Source organism: Argopecten irradians, chromosome 10, assembly GCF_041381155.1.
Source record: "Argopecten irradians isolate NY chromosome 10, Ai_NY, whole genome shotgun sequence".
NCBI classification, from domain to species: Eukaryota; Metazoa; Mollusca; class Bivalvia; order Pectinida; family Pectinidae; genus Argopecten; species Argopecten irradians.
The window spans coordinates 39,407,391-39,431,129 of record NC_091143.1 but is presented as its reverse complement, the minus strand read 5'-3'; the positions used below and the strand labels follow the sequence as shown (position 1 = coordinate 39,431,129).

General features: G+C 39.1%; 2 protein-coding genes and 1 long non-coding RNA gene across 3 annotated transcripts; 1 reads left to right on the top strand and 2 right to left on the bottom strand.

Moving 5' to 3' along the window:
• Positions 1–1,522: 1,522 nt before the first annotated feature.
• Positions 1,523–17,005, bottom strand: LOC138333878 (uncharacterized). Its single transcript, XM_069282521.1, has 14 exons — positions 16,873–17,005; positions 15,908–15,975; positions 15,049–15,069; positions 13,935–14,164; positions 12,911–13,130; positions 7,600–7,620; positions 6,952–7,193; positions 5,899–6,121; positions 4,900–5,039; positions 4,160–4,568; positions 3,865–3,984; positions 3,567–3,689; positions 2,644–2,754; positions 1,523–1,842 (listed from the first exon to the last, which is right to left on the bottom strand). The coding sequence occupies exons 2-14, from the start codon at positions 15,972–15,974 to the stop codon at positions 1,556–1,558; spliced, it is 2,214 nt and encodes a 737-aa protein (XP_069138622.1). The 5' UTR covers position 15,975; positions 16,873–17,005; the 3' UTR covers positions 1,523–1,555.
• Positions 17,006–18,969: 1,964 nt separating this feature from the next.
• On the top strand, positions 18,970–23,667 carry LOC138333876 (translocon-associated protein subunit beta-like). Its single transcript, XM_069282520.1, has 6 exons — positions 18,970–19,098; positions 19,427–19,584; positions 20,342–20,440; positions 20,767–20,878; positions 21,139–21,216; positions 23,506–23,667. The coding sequence occupies exons 1-6, from the start codon at positions 19,084–19,086 to the stop codon at positions 23,614–23,616; spliced, it is 573 nt and encodes a 190-aa protein (XP_069138621.1). The 5' UTR covers positions 18,970–19,083; the 3' UTR covers positions 23,617–23,667.
• Positions 21,883–23,270, bottom strand: LOC138333877 (uncharacterized). The gene is made up of 2 exons (XR_011210041.1): positions 22,917–23,270; positions 21,883–22,335 (listed from the first exon to the last, which is right to left on the bottom strand). It is a non-coding gene; the product is annotated as an uncharacterized lncRNA (long non-coding RNA).
• Positions 23,668–23,739: the final 72 nt, after the last annotated feature.

The following is a 23,739-nucleotide window of genomic DNA, read 5'->3' as shown; positions in this document are numbered from 1 at the left end:
TTTCGTGAGTCGCAAAATGTATGTAGCCATACGACAAATGGCGCAGATACCTATGACGTCACATTTGGGATGGTTTGATGACGTAATAAAGATTATTTGATTTCACGCGATTATATGCATCACCAGAATAATAATAATAATAAAATAAAGATACTTTATACGCGCTACATATAGAATATGTTCTTAAATTACCAACTGTGGTCACAAGTAGATCTCCATGTTTGCTGTAACAGAGAGCTTTAAATAAGTGTTTTTCTATGTTATATACATTAATCGAACTGATGGAGCGCAAAAAAAAATTCATGAAAAATTCCTACAAAAAGAATACTCATGTCCTGACGTCAACACTGTTTTGTACGTGTCCTAACGAAAACCTCCTTCTCTAAAGTTCTAACGATAACACGTTTGATCGGAGAGCGCACGATGTCTGTCCTTGAATGTTTGAAAAAACGGCACATTCTGTGAGAAATTCATAACATAACAGTCAGTGAATCTTGAATAAAGTAAAAGTACTTTAGACGGTATTGCTAATTGATAAGTTGATTTATACAAACAGAGGTAAACTTACCGCGAGGCGGGCCTCACGACAGCTTCCCTACCGTGGAAAAAGGAATACACCTCTATGGTCTATAGATGCCAGAGCTTTGCAAACAATCTTCATAATGCGCGCTAGAGCATTATGAAGATTGTCTGCAAAGCTGTGGCATCTATGTAGACAATAGATGTCAAAGGAAGATAGTTTAATACTTATATTTACACTATTAACTCATTTTGGGGTCTTTGCATTAACATTGTTTAAGTTAGACAAGGAAAACTGTTTATCAACGACAATTTAATCTATAAGATGGAACAGCCATTTTGACGGTGATCAATTGACGTAACCATGTCAACATTGGTGACGTCAAAATGATCACGTTTTGGGCGTCAGTTATGCCAACATAGACTTCACTTTGCCTTAGTTTATATAGTAGAAGTTGTAAATGAATGTAAATACATTTTATTTCTTCATAACCATTCCAGCGGATAGTTATTGCAAAAGACTTTAAGCTTTTCCCGTACCAACGCAAACTAGAGAAGCAGCTATTGTAAAGCACTTTTATAATTAACTGCTATAATTTAAGACTTTCTCCCTTTCAACGCATAGCTATTGTGCAGGACATTTCCGTTCAAATTTTGAAATTCCCAGATACTTTTTCGAAAGAAAGAAAGCCCATACTTAGGTTATAGGGCAAACCCTTATAGGATTACATGGCGTTCGATATCATTATGACGTAAATTAGATGATTCCAGAACCTTGGAAGTGAATATTGGGTACACCAAATCTTGCACAAGTCTATAACAATATTGCGTTGTAACGAAATCTCTTGTAGCCTGCATATGGTATCCGTGATACAAGAGAACAGTCATCAGAGCATGAAGTGTAAGATCAGGACTTGAACCAAAGGAAAAACCATTGTGGGAACGTATTCTTCTCAATTATGTTAATAACTAGACACATGTAAAATAAAAAAGAATACATAAATAACATTTTGTAATTATTTAATTCAAGTCTACTTCACATGCGGATACGTTTCTCGGTGGTCTCTGACCTTGGGTTACTATAATAATCCCGAATGCCCAGACGAACACGTGGGAAAAAAGCCGGAAAAAAGAATTCCGTGCTGGGTTCCTCTATTATAACGGACTGGGCTGTGGACTGTGGCGCCTCCATGCGGCGAGATCTTTGATTAAATTCCGGAAGTAACATGACAACCTCTAATAGCATGATGAAGGTGATGACAGCCATCCAGATAATCAGTCCGACAAACATGGAGTTGGTCAGCAAATCTTCACTAGCAATGCCTGTTTAATATTAACCAATAACAAATTAACACCAAGCAGGGCAAACGTTTACTAGACCAGTTCTACCCTCAGTTACCTCCCTTCCTTCGCTACAATCGGAACTCTTCGGATGACGATATTTACATCCGGAGAGTTCCGAGTGCGCTTCACAAGTGAGTGGAGCACAGCCTGGCGGAGAGTAGAGAACTATAAGGGAAGGGAAGCAGTCTAAACGTTTATGTACGGAAAATGGCGAAGATTTTCGATAAAAAACATGAACTTCATATTATTAAAACAATAAAGCTATTAAGAAATAAGGCCACCAGAGATCCGACATTGATTGTCTTAAACAATCTTTTTACCAATTTTTTGTTGTTGTTGACCTTTTGACCCATATTCAATCACAGCCTGTGTTACCTCATAAGCTACAATTGCATTACGTTTCAACAAAAAACACCAATTCTTTCTCAAACTATTATCTGGACACCAGAATTTGGCAATCAACCCTAGTTTTAATTACATTGACCTTTGTATCTGACATTTGACCCCGAAGTTCACTTTGTATGAAGTTTTAACAAAATTCATTGACCCGTTCCCAAATTATGTCCTGGAAATCACAAGAGACATATGAAAACTAACACTATAGAGTTCTCTCCGTTTAACTGTCTGGTACGGAAGTCTATACATGTCATACAGTTTCTTTTTATCTCGTTATAGCAAGATAAGACAATAAACTAGATGACACTACAGGCTTCCGTGGTCAGGGGACTAATAACAATAATGAGTATAGATATCAGATTTGTATTTGAGAAAACCAGAGACCTGATGCAGTAGTGAGAGTGTATGGCCCCACACAGACACGTCCGTCCCACGTGTTAATGCACAGCTGGTCGGTGGCGCAGTCGCCATTGTTCGTCAGACACTCATTGATGTCTGAAAAATGAAAATAAAACATTTTCATGGCATCGACCCTTGTAGGAAATTACATTGGTCGACCCGAGTTTGGTGCATTTACACATGGCATAACCCACCAACGTACAACATTAGGATTAGAACACCTCAGAAATAGTTCGTTAACGTACATGTAGGTCTTGATGTCAGTATATATCCAGGTACATTCCGATCCATTATTGCATGTAACGCACAGTACACTAAGAACACTTCTTTATATTTCCCAGCCAAACCAACGCATTTATGCTTCCCGCTAGAAATCCAGACGGTACACTAACGTACAAAATGTATTTCTGGTTTCTGCAAAATGCTTATCAACTGTAATCATGCTTTATAGATTCGGTAAACGACTATAGCAGCGGTAACGTTTTCTGGCACATGTATGTACTTCCGGTTATAATGCTTAGTGCCACATAGTTTACATGTACTTCCGTTTCCGGTTAGATCCATTACCGACATACCTATGTATGCTTGGTTCTATTAAGATCATTTTGTCAACAATGTACTTCAAGTAAGTATTACCAACAAAGCTATATATTTCCGGTTCCGATAAGTTTACATACCGTTACAACTATGTATGTACTTCCGGTTCCATATGCATTTCCGATTAATATACGTTTTCTTACCATTACAACAATGCGTTTCTGGCTCAATACATGTTTCCTGTTCCGATCAGTTTGCTTACCGTCATATTGTAACCCTATATGTAATTCCGGTTTCGATGAGATTACTTACTGTCACATCGATGTATTTCCGGTTCCTTGTGTATTTCCGGTTCCGATTAGTTTACTTACCGTCGCAGCGATGTTCATCTTTCGCTAGAGCATATCCTTGTGGACAGGAACATGCGTAACTTCCGGCTGAGTTCGTGCAGAAATACTGACAACCACCATTCTTCGTTACACATTCATCAATATCTGAGACAAAAAGCAAGGGGTTATTTCGAAGAAATGATTTAAGGAAGTTAGACATTTTAAGAAGCGTAAATGACAAGAAGAAATTCAATTTTGCACATAAGATATATGTCTAAACGACTGATGTATACATGTAGGTATTGCTGGTTTATCAAGAACGAAGAGGAAAAATACTTACCCTGACAGTCTCCATTACTTAGCAACTTAAAGCCCGTCCGACAGGTGCATGTGTACCCGACCGCAGTGTTGATACAGCCATGGTCGCAGGAGCCCGTATTTTGGGCACAATGATTCACATCTTTAAAATATACATTCTCAAACTTCAATAGAAAGTAAATAAGATATATTTCAGAAAGTTTTAAATAAAATTACCAATATTATCTATTGATTTTTTTATTCTGTATTTATTTGGGTTATTTGTTGACACTACATACTTCAAAAGAAAATATACTTTATTTTTATCAGACAATTACCAAAAGGGTCCCAGACGGGGCCTTGTATTCCTGTAGGTCCTGCAACACCCGTGTCACCCTCATCCCCCTCGGACCCAGTCGCTCCCACGTCCCCTGGTAAACCATTGCTCCCTGACTTGCCCGGTGTGCCTGTCGCTCCAGTTGTTCCCGGAAGTCCGTTAACTCCTGTACTTCCGGCGTCACCAACGTCTCCTTTGTCACCCCTCTTACCTTCACTTCCGGTTATACCTTGTAATCCTTGTACACCGGTATAGCCCTGAGGGCCCTGGGCGCCCACGGAACCTGCCACGCCTATGTCCCCGTTTGTTCCAGTGAGTCCCTGTGGACCGGTGACCCCTTGGAGTCCCTGGGACCCTGTTGGGCCCACTAACCCCGTTGAACCTGTCACCCCCAAGTCTCCAAAAGCTCCCTGTCGTAATTACAACAACATTTCAGTAAGGGCTTAATTGCATGCGTTTCAACTATCAAATATGTTCATGTGAAGCACTTGTTTCCTCGTCATATTCCAGAAGCAGAACAGATATTTTTGTTATGCGTGTTTTACAGATGATATTCCCTTTGGGGCAGTTATCGCAATATCTGTGAAAGAATTACTTGCTGAATAGCCCCTTTAAATAGCCTAACTTCACACCATACATATTTATATTATTTCAAAAGAATTTCGTTTTCTCCTGTTAATACGTAAAGACTATTTTCCATGGCGTTTAATATCGCTGACGTATGTTTAAAAGAAAACTTACCGCTTGGCCTGTATTTCCAGTCGGACCCAAACTTCCCGTCGTTCCCGTCTCACCCGCTAGTCCGGTGACTCCCTCAGGACCCGTATTACCTTGGGCACCAACGGCCCCCGTGACGCCGGTCACTGATCTGGGTATTATCCCTGTTGATGAGAGGCCAGATATGAAGCATTTTTCACATATCGTACAGTAAGGATGAAGACTATGAGGAAGTTGTATGGTTGATATGATGAATACATGATGGAGATTACTCTCGTTTCCTTCAATCAACAGTCGAAAACCGCTTAATTGTTATCGGATATATTGAAATATCGTTCAATTTGAAAATGAAAAATAATCTCAGTCCAAAAGTCTTCTTTATATAGGTATTGTTTCATCGTTTAATTTGAAATACCGGTAATATGTGTAATTACAATTATCATCTTCTTGATACATTCCATTTTTAGAAACACTGACACGATATTGCTTTTTTAGCGTCACAACTAAGCCAACACTACCCGAGATACCCAAAGCTACATTGTATAGAGTTCACCAGGGAGGTGTCCTAAGGCCATTGGTCCTCTACCAATTCCATGCATTAACACCATAAGGCCATAGTTGTGGTTTTTTTCTGTTTTGCGTCTGCGTGCTGGTAGGTTTTAGGTGTCTTGAGTGGAAAAAAAACCAAACACAAACATTTTTTCCGAACTGGGCAATATAAAAGGTGTGTAACTAATGTTTCCTGCAATATCCATAGATATGAAATCTATCAAAAGAAACTCTTTTCTAAATTTGATCAATGAAAAGATTTTTTTAGATAATTGTACAAAAATCAGTATCAGTTTGAACCCCAAAAAAACCCATTTAATTCGTTGGCAAAACATTGTGTTTATTTTCTTGTGTGTGTTTTTTCGCCTTGCTGGCTGGTAGGTTTAAGAAAATCAAAATGACGCAAAACAGAAAAACTATGGCCTATTTGGTAAATATAGATTTACGGGAATCACTTTAACCGTAACAACTTACCATCCACCTGCACCATCACAGAGAACCTGTGCGTAACCTGGAAATGTTGGAATATCTTTTCTGTTCCCGGGGTAGCTATCCCGGACCGGAAGTCAGCTGACCCTGAGGCCGAGAACCGCGTGGGGTTGGGTGTAAACTCGAACACCACACATGGGGAGGGCGAAACGTCCACGAACACGATACGGTCATCGACGGTCACTATCATCATGTCGGGGACATCTACCTGTGTACACATAGCAAGCAATTATTCATCCTTCTTTTATTTTTCCTATATTCTTCACACGAAGCCCAAAATTGTCCAGTTATCATCAGGGTTATTTATGGACGACCTCTGTGTTCGTGATGTCTTGCGCACGGTGGCTGGGAAAGGACAAGGAAAATAAAATATAAAAAAAAATATTGCGTTCACACGCAATACTATTGCGTTCGTCTGCAATATTTTTTATTATTATTATATTTTATTTTATTTTCCAGTCACCGTACATGCGTGTGAAAGGTGCGGGATGTGTCTTTTGGGAGACTGTGGTATATCCGTGTGTCTTAATCGCATATTGGATCGCCCTTGACCTCTTTAGAGTGCTATATCACTGCAGCATGCCACAAGAAACTTTTTATTTTGGCAAAAAAAAAAAAAAAAAAAAAAAGTCTACTTAGGGTTACATTGGCATAAGAAAATAGGGTCGGTCGGTCGGAAGGATTTAAAAAAAAAATTAGTGTCTTTCACTCTAAAATGTTGGCCGGAACCAGAGTCTGAGATCGAAATCCCGACTTTTTTTTTTCGTAGAAAAGTGGGGAAAAATTAGGGTCGGTCGGGTAACCCTAAACAGATATTTTTTGGCCTTATATTTTTATTTATTATAAGATGGAGCCAAATACACAAAAGTACAAATGTGTAGTTAATGTCGCGATTATCACGGTGTTTATCTAGTTGGGTATAATTTAGAACATTTGGCGTACGATTCAGAAGTTGAATTTCAATTAAGCGCGTTAACCAACTAAAAGACATATAACGCTTCGCTTTACAGAAAAAGACCAATCTAGAAGTCCGATTACCTTGTAGTACCCATTCTCCGTAAAATTCTGCATTGTCGTGGTGTGTTTCATTCTGTAATTCATTGTTGTTGTGTTGATAGTTTTCCACAACTGGAAATATACTTGACAGTCATTTCCAAGTATGTTAACGTAGTAAGCGAGAAGGCGTCCAAATGTCAGTGGTATATCACGGAGCATGACGCCGAACCCGGATGCAGAGGACAGGAGTACTTCTGCTCCGGTGTTGTTAAATCCGAACAGAGCTGTGAACAGCAGTCAAACGTTGTAAAACATGAAATAAGCTAGTAGAACGAACGACTGTCAAAGATTTAAGATTTCCGACCACAATGTCTACATTTTCACACACATTTCACTACAGTGGGTTTTTCTGACATATCACAGTATGATCAAATAATCTGACTTCAATTACAGCTGTTTCCGATATATATGTGCAAATTGTAATGTAAACGTACTCTTAGACTGAATTGTCCCCTTTAAAGATGCTCCACCGCCGACAGAGCATAAATGCATTCATCATTAGAACAATAATTGGTGTTTAATCTTGTATATATATGTCTTTAACATTCTAAAACACACGAATAAGCTATAGAACGAGCAATATGATACACGAATAAGATGAAATGGTAATAACTTAGGGTGGGGGGTTGCCACTTGAAGGAGGTTCTGTATCTACAAACAGATCAAAAACAATGTTACATTTACCATAACTTGGCGAAAATTTTGATTTCTGTTATTTGTTCTTCAGTTATCTATCAATCACATATTCAAATGGATCAGAGCGAAACACGTACCGTGCATGTGCCCATTCATTGAACATTAAAGTTATCCAACACAGAATTTCTCTGCACTGTAATGAGTAACACCTACCCTGAAATGAGTAACACCTACCCTGTATGTGTACCACCTACCACCTACCCTATAAAATGTGTACCACCTACCACCTACCCTGTATGTGTTACCACCTACCCTATATGTGTACCACCTACCCTGTATGAGTAACACCTACCCTATATATGTACCATCTACCACCTACCCTGTATGAGTAACACCTACCCTATATGTGTACCATCTACAACCTACCCTGTATGTGTACCCCCTACCCTGTATATGTACCACCTACCACCTACCCTGTATGTGTACCACCTACCCTATATGTGTACCATCTACAACCTACCCTGTATGTGTACCCCCTACCCTGTATGAGTAACACCTACCCTATATGTGTACCACCTACCACGTATGTGTACCACCTACCCTGTATGTGTACCACCTACCCTGTATGTGTACAACCTACCCTATATGTGTACCACCTACCCTATATGTGTACCATCTACAATCTACCCTGTATGTGTACCCCCTACCCTGTATGAGTAACACCTACCCTATAGTGTACCACCTACCACCTACCCTGTATGTGTACCACCTACCCTATATGTGTACCATCTACAACCTACCCTGTATGTGTACCCCCTACCCTGTATGAGTAACACCTACCCATATGTGTACCACCTACCCTGTATGTGTACCACCTACCCTTATGGTACATCTACCTGTCACTACCACTACTGTGTGTAACCCCTACCCTGTATGTGTACCACCTACCTACCCCCTACCCTGTGTACCATCTACACCTACCTGTATGAGTACCCCCTACCCTGTATGTGTACCATCTACCTATTCCACCTACCCCGTATGTATACCACCTACCCTGTATGTGTACCATCTAAACCTACCCTGTATGTGTACCACCTACCCTGTATGTAACACCTACCCAATATATGTACCACCTACCACCTACCCTGTATGTGTACCACCTACCCTATATGTGTACCATCTACAACCTACCCTGTATGTGTACCACCTACCCTGTATGTGTACCTCCTACCCTGTATGTGTACCACCTACCCTGTACGTGTACCACCTACCCTATATGTGTACCATCTACAACCTACCCTGTATGTGTACCCCCTACCCTGTATGTGTACCCCCTATCCTGAATGTGTACCACCTACCCTGTATGTGTACCCCTACCCAGTATGTGTACCACCTACTCTGTATGAGTACCACCTACCCTGTATGTGTACCACCTACCCTGTATGAGTACCACCTACCCTGTATTTCTACCACCTACCCTGTATGAGTACCACCTACCCTGTATGTGTACCACCCTACCCTATATGTGTACCATCTACAACCTACCCTGTATGTGTACCACCTACCCTGTATGTGTACCTCCTACCCTGTATGTGTACCACCTACCCTGTACGTGTACCACCTACCCTATATGTGTACCATCTACAACCTACCCTGTATGTGTACCCCCTACCCTGTATGTGTACCCCCTATCCTGAATGTGTACCACCTACCCTGTATGTGTACCCCCTACCCAGTATGTGTACCACCTACTCTGTATGAGTACCACCTACCCTGTATGTGTACCACCTACCCTGTATGAGTACCACCTACCCTGTATTTACTACCACCTACCCTGTATGAGTACCACCTACCCGGTATGTGTACCACCTACCACCTACCCTATATGTGTACAACCTACCCTGTATGTGTACCCCCTACCCTGTATGTGTACCAACTACCGTTTATGTGTACCACCTACCCTGTATGTGTACCCCCTACCCTGTATGAGTACCACCTACCCTGTATGTGTACTCCCTACCCTGTATGTGTACCCCCTACCCTGTATGTGTACCCTCTACCCTGTATGTGTACCCCTATCCTGAATGTGTACCCCCTACCCTGTATGTGTACCCCCTACCCAGTATGTGTACCATCTACCCTGTATGAGTACCACCTACCCTGTATGTGTACCACCTACCCTGTATGTGTACCACCTACCCTGTATGAGTACCACCTACCCTGTATGTGTACCATCTACCATGTATGTGTACAACCTACCCTGTATGTGTACCACCTACCCTGTATGTGTACCACCTACCCTGTATGTGTACCACCTACCCTGTATGTGTACCACCTACCCTGTATGTGTACCACCTACCCTGTATGTGTACCACCTACCCTGTATGTGTACCACCTACCCTGTATGTGTACCACCTACCCTGTATGTGTACCACCTACCCTGTATGTGTACCACCTACCCTGTATGTGTACCACCTACCCTGTATGTGTACCACCTACCCTGTATGTGTACCCCCTACCCTGTATGTGTACCACCTACCCCTGTATGTGTACCACCTACCCTGTATGTGTACCACCTACCCTGTATGTGTACCCCCTACCCTGTATGTGTACCACCTACCCTGTATGTGTACCACCTACCCTGTATGTGTACCACCTACCCTGTATGTGTACCACCTACCCTGTATGTGTACCACCTACCCTGTATGTGTACCCCTACCACTGTATGTGTACCACCTACCTGTATGTGTACCACCTACCCTGTATGTGTACCACCTACCACCTACCCTGTATGTGTACCACCTACCCTGTATGTGTACCACCTACCCTTTATGTGTACCACCATACCCTGTATGTGTACCACCTACCCTGTATGTGTACCACCTACCCTGTATGTGTACCACCTACCCTGTATGTGTACCACCTACCCTGTATGTGTACCACCTACCCTGTATGTGTACACCTACCCTGTATGTGTACCACCTACCCTGTATGTGTACCACCTACCCTGTATGTGTACCCACCTACCCTGTATGTGTGTACCACCTACCCTGTATGTGTACCCCTACCCTGTATGTGTACCTCCTACCCTGTATGTGTACCACCTACCCTGTATGTGTACCACCTACCCTGTATGTGTACCACCTACCCTGTATGAGTACCACCTACCCTATGTGTACCCACTACCTGTATGTGTACCCCTAACCCTGTATGTGTACCACCTACCCTGTATGTGTACCACCTACCTGTATGTGTACCACCTACCCTGTATGTGTACCCCCTACCCTGTATGTGTACCCCCTACCCTGTATGTGTACCCCCTACCCTGTATGTGTACCACCCTACCCTGTATGTGTACCACCTACCCTGTATGTGTGTACCACCTACCTTATGGTACCCTACCCTGTATGTGTACCACCTACCCTGTATGTGTACCACCTACCCTGTATGTGTACCACCTACCCTGTATGTGTACCACCTACCCTGTATGTGTACCACCTACCCTGTATGTGTACCACCCTACCCTTTATGAGTACCACCTACCCTTATGTGTACCACCTACCCTTATGTGTACCACCTACCCTGTATGTGTACCACCTACCCTGTATGTGTACCCACCTACCCTGTATGTGTACCACCTACCCTGTATGTGTACCACCTACCCTGTATGTGTACCACCTACCCTGTATGTGTACCACCTACCCTGTATGTGTACCACCTACCCTGTATGTGTACCACCTACCCTGTATGTGTACCACTACCCTGTATGTGTACCACCTACCCTTGTATGTGTACCACCTACCCTGTATGTGTACCACCTACCCTGTATGTGTACCACCTACCCTGTATGTGTACCACCTACCCTGTATGTGTACCACCTACCCTGTATGTGTACCACCTACCCTGTATGTGTACCACCTACCCTGTATGTGTACCACCTACCCTGTATGTGTACCACCTACCCTGTATGTGTACCACCTACCCTGTATGTGTACCCCCTACCCTGTATGTGTACCACCTACCCTGTATGTGTACCACCTACCCTGTATGTGTACCACCTACCCTGTATGTGTACCACCTACCCTGTATGAGTACCACCCTACCCTGTATGTGTACCACCTACCCTGTATGTGTACCCCCTACCCTGTATGTGTACCACCTACCTGTATGTGTACCACCTACCCTGTATGTGTACCACCTACCCTGTATGAGTACCCCCTACCCTGTATGTGTACCACCTACCCTGTATGTGTACCACCTACCCTGTATGTGTACCACCTACCCTGTATGTGTACCACCTACCCTGTATGTGTACCACCTACCCTGTATGTGTACCACCTACCCTTTATGTGTACCACCTACCCTGTATGTGTACCACCTACCCTGTATGTGTACCACCTACCCTGTATGTGTACCACCTACCCTGTATGTGTACCACCTACCCTTTATGTGTACCACCTACCCTGTATGTGTACCACCTACCCTGTATGTGTACCACCTACCCTGTATGTGTACCACCTACCCTGTATGTGTACCACCTACCCTGTATGTGTACCACCTACCCTGTATGTGTACCACCTACCCTGTATGTGTACCACCTACCCTGTATGTGTACCACCTACCCTGTATGTGTACCACCTACCCTGTATGTGTACCACCTACCCTGTATGTGTAACCACCTACCCTGTATGTGTACCACCTACCCTGTATGTGTACCACCTACCCTGTATGTGTACCACCTACCCTGTATGTGTACCACCTACCCTGTATGTGTACCCCTACCCTGTATGTGTACCACCTACCCTGTATGTGTACCCCTACCCTGTATGTGTACCACCTACCCTGTATGTGTACCACCTACCCTGTATGTGTACCACCTACCCTGTATGTGTACCACCTACCCTGTATGTGTACCACCTACCCTGTATGTGTACCACCTACCCTGTATGTGTACCACCTACCCTGTATGTGTACCACCTACCCTGTATGTGTACCCCCTACCCTGTATGTGTACCACCTACCCTGTATGTGTACCCCCTACCCTGTATGTGTACCACCTACCCTGTATGTGTACCACCTACCCTGTATGTGTACCACCTACCCTGTATGAGTACCACCTACCCTGTATGTGTACCACCTACCCTGTATGTGTACCACCTACCCTGTATGTGTACCACCTACCCTGTATGTGTACCTCCTACCCTGTATGTGTACCCCCTACCCTGTATGTGTACCACCTACCCTGTATGAGTACCACCTACCATGTATGTGTACCTCCTACCCTGTATGTGTACCCCCTACGTACCTTGTATTATGGCCATGATCCCGTAGTGGTTGGTGTCCTGGTACGATGTAAAGGTGTAGTTATTGTTGACAGTTGGAGCTAGACTGAAGAATGAGACCATAGAATCCGACCGCGGATTGATGATGGAGTTAAAGGTGATACACTCCTCTAGGCCGATTGCCGTAAATCCCAGTATCTCCGATCCTGTCATAGTAACAGCTTTTCCGAGACCTAGGTCCACCTATAAAATATAATTTTTTTAAAGTTATCGCCATCACAAGCCAAAATTATCTCCCCTTTCTTATAGCGAAGAATGACATTTTCTTTGTGTAATAAACATATTTGATCTCTGACCTCTCTGTTAATGTGGAAGGATAGGCAATGGGAGATAACTATCAAGTTGTAGACTTGAAAGAAGCAGAAATACAGTTTCTGTTTTAAATCTGTTTTTCACTAATATGATATTGAAAGAGTTTTTCATCCAGCATGCCGCAGGTCAAATATATTTGAATCATTTAGGCATTAAAAGATAATCTGTTTGGCGGTTTCTACGTATATGACCATTGTTACTTTGATTGAATGTCAAAGTCATTCATTTGAACAAACATGGTAAGCCTTCATCCCAGCACTAGCGGTTGCGATGGCCGAGTGGTTAAGATGTCACGGCATATTACCAAGTCCTTCACCTGTGGGATGCGGGTTCTAATCCCAAGTGGGGCAGTTGCCATGTACTGACCGCTGGAACGTCCTTACATAACCATGGCTGGTATTAGGACGTTAAAATAACAACAACAACAAAACATTCGGGACCATTGTTAGGTACTGACCGCTGGTCGGTGGGTTTTTTCCTGTGTACTCCGACTAAGCCAAACACAAAAATAGTCTGGCACTTCCTGAAATGACACTGATTCTTATAGGGGATTTAACTTTGGGGATTTAACTTACAATTGAATTAAAAAGTTACGGACGGCGCATGACTGAGAGGGTATCCTGATTCTCCTGGTAAGATGGCCAAAAAACGTGATGCTGTCATGTTAAACAATACCTGATACTGTCCACTTGAGGAAAATGAGAGATCCTCGGTTGAGTACAATAGGGTGTAATCCTGTTGACCGACACCTGTCCATAACTGTAGTTGAAATATACAGTTAGCGTCCGTGGTTACCAGAAATCCCGTTAGCCAACCACTGGGCAGATTAATTCCGGTCAGAATCACGGTCTTCTGTCCACTGAGGGGGTTGGGCGTGCCCGTCGTAATGTTGTGTCCTACGTAAGCTAGATAAACAACCACGGACCATAGATTAATTGTTGCGTCTAGAACTCTAGAAATTCCGGAATTTCGCTTGATTTTTATTCTATGATTAGTGTATACGACGTTATGATACAGGTACGATGGCCTCCCCAGAAAAGAAAATTCGGTTGCCAAAGGCTAGTATTATCTTTTATAACAAAATAAAATGCATGTAACCAGTTCTAGCGTTGAAAGACAAATATTTCTTACTTTTTACGATGTATATTTTATAAAATATTCTCTTCTAAGATTTAAGAGATTCAGTAAACAATCAAACAAGCGATCGGTATAGGCCTATTAGGCCAAAAAAATGTCTGTTTAGGGTAACCCGACCGACCCTAATTTTTCTCTCTCCACTTTTCTAAAAAAATATATTAAAAAGTCGGGATTTCGATCTTAGACTCCGGTTCAGGCCATCATTTTAGAGTGAAAAAAAAAACACGGGGAAAAAAAGAAGAAAAAGACATCCTCCCGACCGACCGAACCTATTTTTTTACCCTAAATGTGTTTTTGGCCTTATCAGAGATCGATATAAGTTCTAAAAATGTGGCCATTCCTTATAATGTGCCATGGACAATTTAAAATTTATCACGTTTATCCCTAACCTTTATTATTAATAATCAATTTTTGTCTGTTTGTATGAATTTATCAATAAACCAAACGGTTTGTGCTCAGTTTCCCAATATTTGCCATTAAAAGGTAGATGGGTTTCTCCCGGGTACTCCGGTTTCCCCAACATTGAAACTTCTCAAAATCGTTTATAGGAGCCAACAAGTGTGATTATAAATTGTTATAAATGTTTGACAGCCATAAAGAGATAATTAGATTATAAATGTCTAAACATTATGTTTTAAAAACGATTACTTACTAACGTTCTGGCCCAGCGAAACTGAAGAAGAAAAAAAAGAAGAAAAACATGACAATGTAACATATTCCAGCAAAGTCACAGGCAAATAGTACATATTGGTAGAAGTGTATTCGTGGTAAACTAATTTATGTTGGGAAAATCCACCAAACATCAAAACAGCCAATATCGACGTTAGTATTCGATGTTCATGTTGAGAAACGCCTGATATGACATCGCCATGACGTCTGACAGACGTTTCTCGACGTCTAAAATCTGACAGTTTTGGTAAAATCAACGTTATTGTGACGGCACCGCGAGAATAGGAACCGATATTGTAGAATTTGAAAATGGTGCTTTACGTTTTAGTTCAGTTCTGTTTCATTTCCTCCCGGAAACACGTTTTAGGATAGTCGTGATGTGAAGCATATACACATTTCATTTGACCACAGGCGTTTGGCCTATAGATACGTATACGCGTACACTTCTATATATGTGTAATACTGTATAACACAGTATCATACATATATATGTCAGGGGCCTTGCACGAATTTCTAACCAACCGTATACATATGTGTGTGTATCATACTACAATACATATATATATATATATATATATACTGTTGATTAGAAATTTGTGTCAGGTCCCTGTGATGTCATACGTATATATAGAGCCAAAAGTCTGTGTTTTTTTTATTTGATCATCTTAGTTATGTTCATCTGCTCCAGAGAAATGATTTATATGCGTTCATTATATCACTAGTTTAATATCTTAAACATCATCCTTATCTTTGTAAAAAAAATTTACGTACATAATATGATGCACAGGGGCTTGGTAAATAAATCTAGCACAGGTCCATATAAAACAGTTAAATTTACCAACCTTCACAACGCGACAGCACCAACACCAATACGGCGAATTTGGCGATGTTTCTGTGACCAGTATCCATACTTAGAACATGAAAAAATTGGGGAAAGGTATAAAACATACAAAGTTTACACCGAATAAAAAATTAAATCCTCAAATTGATAAGGAATAGAATTTGGGAGGCGGGGCTGTATATATATGATCACTTCGTTACGCTACATGTAGCTGTAATGTATTATTCGTTATACTTTCTGGAAAATACGATAAAGAAGTCGCAGATTTGTTTTCAATCAACCAGGGATCAAGTACCTGCGGACATGATTTGAAAGTGTACAAAGAACATTCAAGGCTGTGCGTGAGAAAACACTCGTTTACCCAGAGAGTCGTGAATACTTGGAACAGTCTCCCATCAAATGTTGTTCACTCTAGGACAGTTAAGCAATTTGAATATGAACTCGATTCACAATGGAAAAATCAGCCACAAAAGTATTTATACACTGAAAAAATAAATCCGTAAATTTCTAAGAGCTGACTATTAAAGGATTATAAAATATCCTGTACATGTTAACATGTATGTTGTCAGAATGAATCTATGTATCTATCTATGTTATGAACACGTGTACATTTAGCTGAACCAGGTATACCACAACCTATCAGCATCATAAAGGAACCTTAACCCGGCTCCCCCACATGTCACAGGGGTCTGAGAATTAGTTATAGTTTAGTCACAAGTTTTCCAACATAATATGAATTTATGTACAAATCAACTGTAACTAATTCTCAAACCCCTGTGCCACATATATTTTTTTGTATGTGATAGGTGTATCGACAGAAATATTTTATTTACGCGATCTATTACAAATGGAAACGCATTCGCATACAATAAAACATTAATTGTGTTCCAAGGGAGGTAACTGTAACAAAATCAAACTTAATGGTTTTAAATAATTATAGATGATATTTTATATACGTGTTCTTACCTGTTCTTTATAACTGTATATGGAGAATGTCACTAACCACTGCAAGGCCCTTTTACTAGTACCAGCCAGCTACAGACCACCGGCGTCTTTATACTGCACGTGCACGCTTTCATGCGTGCCCATACCGAGTAGGTACTCCATACGGGTGTAAACACGTGTTTTACACGCGTATATCTTTACACCATTATACCATTTCTATCACTTTTTTCAAATAAAACTAACTCAAAATATATCATAAAATTGATTACACAAAAATTATTATCTTACCGTTTATATTAAACTTGTCAACATCTTCTGAACAATTTAATTAACATAGATAAAATGTTAATTTTCATAACCAGGGTTGGGGTAATGAAAAATGTAAAAGTAATTAATTGCAATCAATTACTTTTTTTTCTAGTAATTGAAAGTAGTTTGTAACTAAGAAATATATCAATTACATGCAATTGTAATTAATTACATTTACAAAACTGAGTAATTGTAATTGAGTTTTGACCAAGTAATTGTAATTGTAATTAATTACATTGCAATAAACCCAACCCTGTTCATAACACGGGTCTGGCAGACGGCAAAATCTCCATTCTTAACATAGGTTAAGCAAGAAACTTACATTTGTTTTGTGTTGAAACCTCATCTTAGACAATCAATATAACTATGTAAAAATTAGTATGTGATGATTATTTTAAAGAAACTTTTAATTTTGGTTTCGGAAAGGTAGTGGGCCTTTATACTGAAATTCCCTTCGCATATATATATACAATGTATATCAATTATGGACCTTTGCTGAGGTCCATATATTGTTATATCACCCCAATAGAATAAAAAATAACCGAAGGAAAAATCATATATTTTAAATTCTACATTGGCGATATAACACCAAATGGACCGAAACGTCACGGTCCTTAATTTTTATATTAGATATTTCATTTCTTTAACAAATCTTAAAAACAATCTATAATATGCATGTTAATTATAAGAAAAGCATTGCGCAAAGAACGGCACCCTGAAGAATGCTTTTGGGAAATGAAATCCGCAAAAATGGAATAACTGAGTCAGTATTGAACGTTATGTGACCATGTTTCAGCCAATGAGAATAGTTGAATATCAGAAAATATATAATTTATATATTATATATTAAAAACGGGAGTTTGTGTTATTACTCTAGCTATATATGTCACTTCCTGTTGTTTCCCGTTGTTGTGATTTTACAGGAATTTTGCCATATACACTTTTTTTTCTTAAAATATCGTCTGATAAAAGTGAATGTTTGCAGACAAAATGATTGTTCTCTTTTGAAACATCAGTTAAGCTTATCAAAAGTTTTGGTGTTAAACCTTCAAAATTATTTAATTAGCTGACGGCATAGAAATTGGATCTCGTGTACTTGTTATTTTAATCTGAAACAAAAATTCAAAGCGATCAAGAAACAAGATCGAATTTCAAATTCAATCACTGTGCCTTGTACAGATGTATAGTATAAAAATAACAATATGCAGATAAAATGTCGTATCGATAATTTTTTAACTTCACTTATGCGCAAGAAACGCATTTTCAAAATGGCTATAGGTTCTAGATTTATTATTAAATTCTTTTACGTGTGTAAATTAAGAATACTTATTCAAATGATAGAAAATTATATTGACAATTTGAATGTCATTTGATAATCCGTATATGAAAACATCAAGAGCTCCTTTATGATTCTCCTCAAAGATGATTGCTATCAAATCGTACTGGAACATTTTAGGACATCGTCAGTCCCTGTGACTAATATTGACCATATTCCAGAGGGAAGTTTTGTGTAGTTATTACAAAATTATTTTCTACGTCCTCTTTTATTATTGATATACAATTGTAGACTAGTTTCCCCTTTGTCTAAGGCCGTTTTCGATTATACGGTTTGACTCGGGTTGGACCTAGTTGTTCGTTTATTCATTGAAGACGGACCTGGGGCTTTTACATTGTTTTCAGACGAGCCTAAGCAAAGCCCTCACAGGCCTGTATCAAAAACTGCAGGTCCGTCAAAATTTATACTTCAAATAATGACTTTAACCAATGGTCGAACCGGTTGTTCCGAATATTTAATACGACTATATTGCCTTTCGTTTTTTTCGATAAGGGAAATCTGTAAGATTGACTTACCGCGACACGTATCGTACTAAAATAACCAATGCGCAGACTCGAATCTCCGACTTCCTTTTCCGCCTTGGGTTGATGCCGGTTTGCAAGGTACGTTTTCGTAGTCAATTTCTCATCTTTTTCTCCAGTTAACACGATTGCGTTATTTGCTACGGTATTTTGATTTAGTATATTTGTTAAATATTCCATCATTGTAACATTTCATTAAGCTTATTGATCCCGTAAAATACTTATTAGGCAGAAAGAGAAAGTCGACTTCAATAACCGGTTGTGTGCATACGTGGCCATAATGTTTGTGAATTTGAATGATTGGATGAATATATGGAATACTAGATATTCCTTATTGTTGTTTGGAAAACGCGACTTCGTAATTTAGCAAACTGATCAATGTTAAAACATATAGTGATTTCCTTTTCAGATGAAGCTTTGGTTGGCAGTGTTGGCTGCTTTGTGCATGGTGTTTAGTTGTAATGGAGACAATGCTCGACTGTTAGCTTCTAAGAACATATTGAACCAGTATTTGGTTGAAGGCAGAGATTTAACAGTGCAGTACAGTATCTTTAACACTGGAGGAAGGTAAACAAACCATTAACAATTTATCTCTTTGAAACAGGCTAGGCACAAGTTGACAACCCTGCGTAGGGTATATTGCATTAGTATATATTGCTTTTCAGTAACAGCTACCACATTGGTTAATCAGATACAACATTACAAATCAATAACTTGTAGATTTATCTGAATACAAGACTTTATCAAAAGCAACACATAAACTTATTTTTAACATTGCTTTTATCAAAAAAGGGTGTCTTTTAAATGATTATATGGCAACATCAGATCACAAACATGACATATTGTACATAATCCAGAAGTCAAAACTACGTGTCTCAATTTTTGTAAAAGTCACAAACTAATAAATTACCTCCCATAGCTTACTATGAGACAAAAATATAACGGGTAAAATTTGAATTTCGCATAACTATGACATTTGCATTGGGTGTCCCAACAATGGCTATTATAATACATTATTGTTGTCACTGAATGGAGGGCATGAACGACAAAGCAAGACAATAAAAATCAATTGTTTTCAAAGATCCTGCAGGCTCTTTGTTCTCTTTTGTTATTTTACATTATTATTATGTATTTTGGAATTGACTTGTGAATGATTGTGTGTTTATGAACAGTTTCAATTATGATTAGTTTTAATTTCCAATCCATATTATGTGTTGATCTAAAAAAAGTATCTTTTATTGTCTTGTGTGTTTCAAAGTTAATATACAATGCATGTTTTGCTTTGAATGGATAGACTAAGTAATTAATCCATTAACTCTTACAGTGCTGCTCTGGATGTTAATTTGAAGGATGATGGGTTCCCAGAGGCCGACTTCGAAGTCGTCCGAGGAAACCTGAATGTTCGCTGGGAGAGAATTGCTCCGTATCCTTTATTTTCGAAAGTTGCAAAAAATATTTTGGGTTTCATTGGAAATTATTTTGGAAAAAAAGTTCTTTTCCAATTGTTATCCAGTGAGTTTTAGTATGATCAATACAAATCCATTGGGAATTTGAAAGAGACAGCAATTGATTCTGTGAAATACAAGTTAATAGTAGATTGAGTGTTAAATTTTCTCTGAATCTGCATGGTTGTTTTTGAAAAGTGTGGGGTTCCTCTAGATTTGAAATTACCAGAGAATTTTTTTTTAATTTGATAAAACTAATCCATTCATTTCAAACAATGGTAACTTTTCCTTATCTGGAGCTTAGTGGAACCAATGTGACACATTCTGTCATCCTGAGGCCTCTCCAATATGGTTACTTCAACTTCACCTCAGGAGAAGTCAGCTACAAGGATTCGGAGGATGCTACAGAAGCTGTGGTAAGAATCACATTTTCCGTATGAAGGCTAACAGTAACCTGCCCAAAATGTGATATTACTCAGGTGGCCTATATCTGTGTATCTTTCCCCGTTATTTTAGGAAATTAAAATTATTCAGGAAACATCAAAGCATTAATAGTGTCCCTCCGCTAAATATCACTAGAATGCAGAATATTGCATCAAAGTTCTTAAAAAAATGTTTGTTAATTCAATATCATAAATGATTCAAATGTAATATTTTATGGAAATATGCTTTTCAGTTTGGATACACCAGTGCACCTGGAGAGGGTGGTATTGTAAACAGCAAAGAATACGACAGACGTTTCTCCCCTCATGTTGTAAGTTTCAAATGAATCATTTATTTCTTTATTCCTCTGCATGATGAAAATAATTTAAAATTATTAGTCATCCAAATCATAGTTTGCAGTGTTCCAGCTAGGATTTGAAAAGGGCAGGGCGCTGGGCAAAAAAAAGGGCATTTTTTTCGCGACATAAAACTTTTAGGGCATTTTATATACGACATACAGCTAATATCAGAAACAACTGTATAATATGTATATTATTGCATCATAATCATCAATGATTCTAATATCATTACCTATATTATGGCATCAAGTAGACTTTGGGAGTGTTTTGTGAATTCTCCAAAATGTCTGAGACATAGAAAGAAAATGTTGACTGTTTTGATAATGATTCGTTTAATTTTCATTTGGATTAACATGAACAGGATGCCACAATATCTGCTGTGTTTCAGTTCTGTATTTGTCTCTATGCTGATTCCTTAAGTCTTACTTTAAGAAACATCTTCCATATATTTGTCTTTGTAATGTGTGTTGTCATTTACAAAGTCCATTCAGTCTCGCATCAAGTAACATTTACCAAATAAGTATTATAAATTGCCACAATTTGTCTTTAAGTGATCATGTGTTTACCATTTTGTTTCAGAATTTAGTTCTATCCATGAGCTTGAATGGATTTACAGAATGAAAAGAGAAGAAACAAAATTCTTTCAATTAAATTAAATTTATTTAACAAGTAAATGTTGAAAACAATGTATCCACATATACAGCTCCCTGTAATCTCACCATGCACTCAGTAGACATACCTACACATCTCTCAGACATTAAGTTATCAATTAAAACAAACACACTTTCATCCATGATATCAAGAAGTTAATAAATTAAAATTAAAAAATATATATATATATAAATTGTAACAAAGTTTCATGTCCAAATTAAGTAGTTGACAACAATTGTAATTGACTTCAAAAGAGTTCTTTGATAAAAGTATGTGTATATATAACCTAGGAAATGTGTCACACATATACTAAATCACTGACAAACAATAAAATAAGGCTGGTTGTGAGGTGTTCATAAATCATAAGTGAAGCTAGCGCTGGACATCAGGAGTACTAGTCCTCAGCATCAGATTTGTCATCTATGGAGTAGAAGGAAGCTCTACAAATTAAAAAGAAAACAAAAATATTAAACAATTGGACCATTATTCAAGTTTTATTCTCAATGTTAATTATTTGAAATTGCATGTCTCTGACGCGAATTAACGTTTAAGATAGGCCTACTGGTCATGAAATAAATATTTTATACGCAATGAACGAAAAATACAGCTTATAGTAATACTTTTTGTTCAAATTAAGTTTGAATAAATGTATAGGATTAAATGAGGAACTCGATGACTGAAATAACTCCGTGTATTTTGATAATTTGTGTCTGGATTTAACCAGAGATTTAAATATCTCTGATTTAACGAAGCCATGCCTAACGGCTCGCACTACCAGAAAATGTATAATTACACAATAAAGTACGCAAGATATCAATTCCAAAGTGTTATCGGTGGCATAGAATAATAATTGCCAATTCAAAATCTCGCTTCTTGATCGATAAAGCTTCCTATTTTGTGAATTTATTTACTTTTTGCACATCAAAGAAAAGCCGATACGCGAAAATGCTACGCCGATTTTGAAGCAATCGAGGCAAAAATGTATCAAAATACATGACGAAAATTGCATATAACTACATACCTGAACATCCCGAAAAGATCGTGACATTTCTTTGCCGATTTGTTGAGTTCTTGGCGAGATAAAAACATTGTAAATTTGTTTATTGTGAGTCGGAAGTTGAAGACATCAATGATGTGCGCGAGCAAACAGGAAGCAGGAAGTTGTGTTAGCTAGACTTGCTAAGTCCCGAATTTGAGCCGACGATATCGGGGCAGTATGGGGAAATCGAAAAAGGGACAGGGCGATGGGAAAAGGGGCAGGGCGTTAGGAAAAAGGGCAGGGCGCTGGGAATTAAGGGCAGGGCGCCGCGCCCTGCTAACCCGACCTAGCTGGAACACTGTAGTTTGGATGGTTACACTTAAAAGTTCTTCTCAAAATTTTCTCAAAGACATGTAGTAAAGGAAGTTGAACATTTCTGGCAATCTTTTGGTTACCTGTTTTTATCGACTAAATTTCACTTTGTATAAAATAAAATACTGTTGGTGGTACTCCTCGAGTCCAACACATTGACTGTAATATGACTCAATCTCACTACTGGTCATTTGTCTGATGAAGTACATGTCACCAAAACTTAACAATATCATTATACCTTGGTAATTTTGCCTTCCAGCTGGACTGGTGCGTGTTTGCTGTGATGACTCTTCCGTCCCTCGTCATTCCATTCCTACTATTTTACAGAAGCAAAAGCCGATACGATCAGCCCAAGGCAAAGAAAAATTAAATTATGCACATCATATTTTCATGTTTTTTAATAAAACAAAAAAAAATTGTATGATTTATCTTTGTCAATTGTATACCTAGTTAAACATATGTAATTCTGACTATGGTCACTTGAATCAACTAA

Excerpts from the sequence above, each read along its gene's own strand:
- LOC138333876 (XM_069282520.1), top strand. Across the intron at positions 20,879-21,138 it reads AGGATGCTACAGAAGCTGTG|TTTGGATACACCAGTGCACC; the intron begins GTAAGAATCACA and ends TATGCTTTTCAG. Across the intron at positions 21,217-23,505 it reads GACGTTTCTCCCCTCATGTT|CTGGACTGGTGCGTGTTTGC; the intron begins GTAAGTTTCAAA and ends TTTGCCTTCCAG.
- LOC138333878 (XM_069282521.1), bottom strand. The coding sequence starts at position 15,974 with ATGGATACTGGTCACAGAAACATCGCCAAATTCGCCGTATTGGTGTTG. Across the intron at positions 7,621-12,910 it reads GATCATGGCCATAATACAAG|ATACAGAACCTCCTTCAAGT; the intron begins GTACGTAGGGGG and ends ATCTGTTTGTAG. Across the intron at positions 2,755-3,566 it reads AGATGAACATCGCTGCGACG|ACATCAATGAGTGTCTGACG; the intron begins GTAAGTAAACTA and ends TTCATTTTTCAG.